General features: G+C 35.3%; 1 protein-coding gene across 1 annotated transcript; it reads left to right on the top strand.

Annotated features, from left to right (window-relative positions):
* The first annotated feature begins 1,914 nt into the window (after nt 1–1,914).
* LOC122015994 (auxin-induced protein 5NG4-like) lies at nt 1,915–3,746 on the top strand. The gene is made up of 7 exons (XM_042573119.1): nt 1,915–2,125; nt 2,208–2,270; nt 2,390–2,506; nt 2,572–2,809; nt 2,965–3,123; nt 3,209–3,360; nt 3,434–3,746. The coding sequence occupies exons 1-7, from the start codon at nt 1,929–1,931 to the stop codon at nt 3,564–3,566; spliced, it is 1,059 nt and encodes a 352-aa protein (XP_042429053.1). The 5' UTR covers nt 1,915–1,928; the 3' UTR covers nt 3,567–3,746.
* The last annotated feature ends 1,151 nt before the right edge of the window (nt 3,747–4,897 follow it).

Genomic DNA, 4,897 nt, shown 5'->3' on the forward strand with positions numbered 1-4,897 from the left:
CATAGATGTTGCCGTCGTTGGATTGGAGAAATCGCGAGAGCTAGCTTGGGGGCGCTCGGGAGATGAGGAAGGAGACGTGCACAGTGCTCGCCCGAGGTCACTTCTCCTTGAACCGGGATTGCCTTTTAATCTCCAATTGAATTGGACCAGTTCGACTGAACCGGTTGCTAACCAAAAAATAAACCTCTGAACCAAAATAAATCAGCTCAATTGTAATTTTTTCTTGAGCTTTGAAATTGGGCTCTTTTGAGTGGCTTTAATCTAGACTTCTCGATTTAGGTTGCTTCTTCTCCTCTAAATCTTTGGTGATTGAAACAAATCATGATTGAACTAAATCAGGCTCTTCTCCTTAATTATCTCCCTAAATTCTTATAAAATAAAATATAATCACATAATATCTAAAATATTTTAAAAAAATATTTAGGAATTAAAATGAAAAATAACAAAGATATAAATTCATAAAACACACTAAAAATATATTTTTGAATACACAAAAGAATATAAATACTGATTTCTCACAATAAAATCAAGTATCTAAATGTGGATTATCATGGAGCCACCAAGGTGACAATTTTTGTTTTTTTGCTACCAATAAATGTGTGGCAGCAATTTCCAACAATGACCAGAACTCTAAAGTTTTGATATCTTGCAAGAACTTTGTGACTCAGAGTATCTATATGTGGCAAAAGGTGATAACATTCATTCTAGATGACCTAGTATCGTTGGTGCCCTGGTTAGATATAGATAGATAAATCACGAGAGACTTCATTCAACAACAGTAACACATGCAAAGATGAGGTAACCCACGAGACTTCCATTGTGACTCGTGTAGCTAGATAGCATTGTCCGAGAAGATAGTCTTTCGTTCATTCTCTAGATGGAAGATAGTTTCACATTCAACGTAATCAAATTAGTATAAGCAACATGATTATACTCTAAATGAGAAATAGTGTCATCACAACAAAGTGCAATAGAAGAATTATTTGGCCCCGGGATAAGGTTGAGTTGGCTAGTACAAGGTAGAGTTGTTATAATAGGGCAAGAGTTCAAATCTCAATAAAGTCGAGGAAAAAGCCCTCCCCCGCACTAGCCAACTACAGCTTCCCGATTTATCTCCTCACAGATGGTCGTGGGGCCGACCTTGTGGGGCCGCTAGGATGGTGGATTCCACCTTTTACTACAATAGAAGAATTATTTGAATCCCCTCAGGGCAATCCGGTGCGATGGTTGAGGCATGAGGTATTGTCATATGAGGTCTTAGGATCGAAACTCGACGCGTCTGAGCATGCCCTCCTCATGACTTGGTCATATGCATTAATGGATAGTAGTCATCCGTGATTTACCTTCTCTAGCCTTGAGACGGATTAACGGGGGTGCTGAGATAATAATACCTAGCAGAAGCACCAATATAAAAATTATTTGAAGAATAACATATGAGCATAGTATAAGCAAGCAATAATTAAATTTTTATCAAATTGGAATATAAACTCTAAAACTAAACCCCTAACCCTCCAATACTTTTAAGGAATTAAAAATGAAATTAAAATACTATTTAAAATATTTTTATCAAATTAGTAGAGACTTGTAATTTTTTTTAAAAAAAATAGCTTCACTATCATTAATAAGACATGTAGACATGACTGTAACTAAAAAGGCGATTTATTTGAAAAAAAATAAAAATAAAGAGGAGATAATTAATAATACAATTATATATGAATCTCTATAATTTTTGTAAACCTTTTGTATTACTTTCTCTTCTTCAATAATGCTTTTCATAAATTGCATTTAAGTCTTACAAACTTTACTTCATGTCACTAAAATATAGTTAAGCCTAGTTTTCATGGACAGTGGTCCACCCAAGAACATGACCACATGTGCAATTGCTTCTACAAAATTGTTGTTTATGCTCTCATTTGTTAGACTTGGGAATGAGAGGAGGAGAATCATTTTCCTCAGAGAAGGTTAAGCTTCTTGCAGCTGTGCTTCTACTACAACTATGTTATGCAGGGTACAATATAGCTGCTAAGGTTGCACTCGACAAGGGCATCGGCCAATTTGTCTTTCCAGTGTATACGAATGTTATCGGTTTCTTGTTGCTAGCTCCATTTGCATACTTTCTCGAGAAGTAAGTCATCTCAGTTCACTAATTCACTGACATAATTGGTATTCATAGTGCAACACTAGTTTATGTTTTTTTTCACATTTAGGGAAGTCCGACCATCTTTATCTCTTTCTTTGCTGTTTCAATTCTTCCTTCTTGCATCGTTTGGGTAAGCAAATCTATTTCTACATTTACACATATGCTGGTCACTAGGACTTTTTGAGCAATGAAACAATATCTCAACAATTTCTCATTGTTTGTGATACTTAACTTTTTGTTTCTTTGAAGGATTACAATCGCTCAAGTATGTTTACTCATCGGCTTATGCTATGTGCCCACAACTTATGCGGTTGCGATCCAGAATTTGTGCCCAGCACTCACATTTGCCATGGCTGCGGCTCTCGGGTAATCCTAAAACCATGCTCAAGTGTGCAGTGATCTTGTGTGGCTTCATGAACATCTCTCTTCAGGCTTGAGCAAGTCCACATCGCAAAGAGATATGGGTTAGCAAAGGTGCTCGGCACGGTTACTAGCATAGGAGGTGCCACTGTCGTCACTCTATACAAGGGTCATCCCCTGCTGCCTCACCCTCTTTCGACAAATGTTTTAGCCACTCCCATAATTTCAAACTCTATACTACACTGGACACTGGGTTGTGCCTCCATACTTGGAAGTTGCACTATATGGTCTGCCTGGATTGTGCTTCAGGTAATCAGTGCAACAACACGTTTGTATGCTAAAAGGGGTAGCTTTGTACACGAAGCTCTTACAAATACGGGGTCTCAGATATTAGATCTATTATACGCAACTCTCCTTCACTTTTATATGCTACAATCAAAATTAGGAAATCTCATTGTTTACAGGTTCCAGTGGTGAAGAAGTACCCAGCTAAGCTCTCATTTAGTGCCTTCATCTGCTTCTTCGGGTTTCTGCAATGCCTTGTCGTAGCATGCATTTCTGAAACTGACAGCGAGAAGTGGAAAGTGCATTCAGTAGAACAGCTCTGTACAATTCTCTATTCAGTATGTGTCATATGCCTCTCAGTTTGCTTCTTTTATGTGTCGAAACACGAATTGAGTTTCGACTACTTTGTCTTATGGGAACAAGGGGCTTGTCGTCTCGGGCGTTGCTATTGCTCTTCTGATATGGTGCATAGACAAAGGTGGTCCTCTTTTCACTGCTGTCTTCGGGCCAGTGCAAATTGTGGCTGTGGCCATAGTGTCGGTTCTCATCTTCGACGATCAGTTATACTTGGGAGGGTGAATAACTTCTTGAGTATGGTTGTGGCAACTGTATTGATGGATTTTAACTGCTCTTTTGTCTTGCTTTCAGGGTTGTTGGATCAATTATCATTGTGTTTGGGCTTTACTTGGTTCTATGGGGCAAAAATGAGGAGAAAGTTTCAAATCAGGACATGAACCAAGGGCTACAGAGTCATCTCCTCCAAATCGACCCTTGCGAGTAGGAACTCATTACTCACAAGACAAGCTATCGACTATTCAAGTGCGAAGGTAGTTCATAAACATATTTTCCGCAACTATGAACTGAGTTACAATCTCGATTTCTATAATATGTTGTTTGGTAACACAGACGATAAACATTGCGAAGCTATGATGAGCTAATAATGTCCGAGTTAGTTCAATTCTGATTGGAAGTCTATTATTTCCCTTTAGTCATGAAGTCTGATTGAAAGCATTTATTGGTCTCCATTCGTTAATTATTGAGCACAACATCCAAAGAGCATCTTTTTTTTTATTGAAGATTTTTTTTTTTTTTTTTTTGAAATGGGGTACAATCAAATATACTGGGTTTAGAGGCTGGCTGTTATATGCGCTTTTCAATTTATTAGTGGTTGATAGGAAATTTTGATGGGGCCGAATCGATCACCATCATCGATTATCATTTTGAATTTATTGGTGGTTTAAGAGATAATCAATAAAACTAATTGAGATTATCATTTTTTTTATTAAAAATATTGATAGATTTTTGTTTATGTATATAAAATTATTTAATTTATCTAACAAAAATATACATAAAAACTTTTAAAATTATCTAAATTTGCACATAAATATGATTTACTAAATTTATGTCCTTTTACTGTATGTGTATAAAAAGTTAAAAATATGATAACAAACGAATTAAAATTGAATAATTCCTTAAAAAATTGTTTAATGTTATAATTTTAAAAGAGGAGAGAATGTTATCTAACACCCATATCTATTGGATAACTAGTGTGATATAGAAATAAAAGAATATTAATAATTAAATTATATCAATCAGTTATTATAAAAGTATCTCCAATAATAGAAGCTCTTGGAGGATTTTTTTTTTTTTTTTTTTTTTTTATGATTCCTATAATATCACATCAACGTTACGTCCAAAAAAAAATCTTATTTATATCTTCACTATAAAAAAATCGTTAAACAACACTTGTCTCACCCTTTCTTTATAAAAAATATTATTTTAACAAACATGTAGTTTACTTAAAATCATTTAATTTTAAAAAAAAAAATCATGAGGAACGGCTCCCTATTTAGGGAGCCTCTCCCAAGAGTTTATTGGATGGAGCTCCCTCCCAGGTGGGAGCTCCTTTTAATTGTCACATCATCATAATATAATATGATTGGATGATCTAACACCCTTAGATGTTTCGTTAAAAATTTATCAATAAAACCTAGTGAGAAAATTTTGAATGAAGGAAAAAGAGTATAATAGTAGACACTTCTCCTGATTTCAATATATCCTTATCTTGTGCACTAATTTTTTGAATGTTAGCGTCGGTAATACTTTTATGAA

This window comes from Zingiber officinale, chromosome 8B (assembly GCF_018446385.1).
Source record: "Zingiber officinale cultivar Zhangliang chromosome 8B, Zo_v1.1, whole genome shotgun sequence".
In the NCBI taxonomy this organism is placed as follows: Eukaryota; Viridiplantae; Streptophyta; class Magnoliopsida; order Zingiberales; family Zingiberaceae; genus Zingiber; species Zingiber officinale.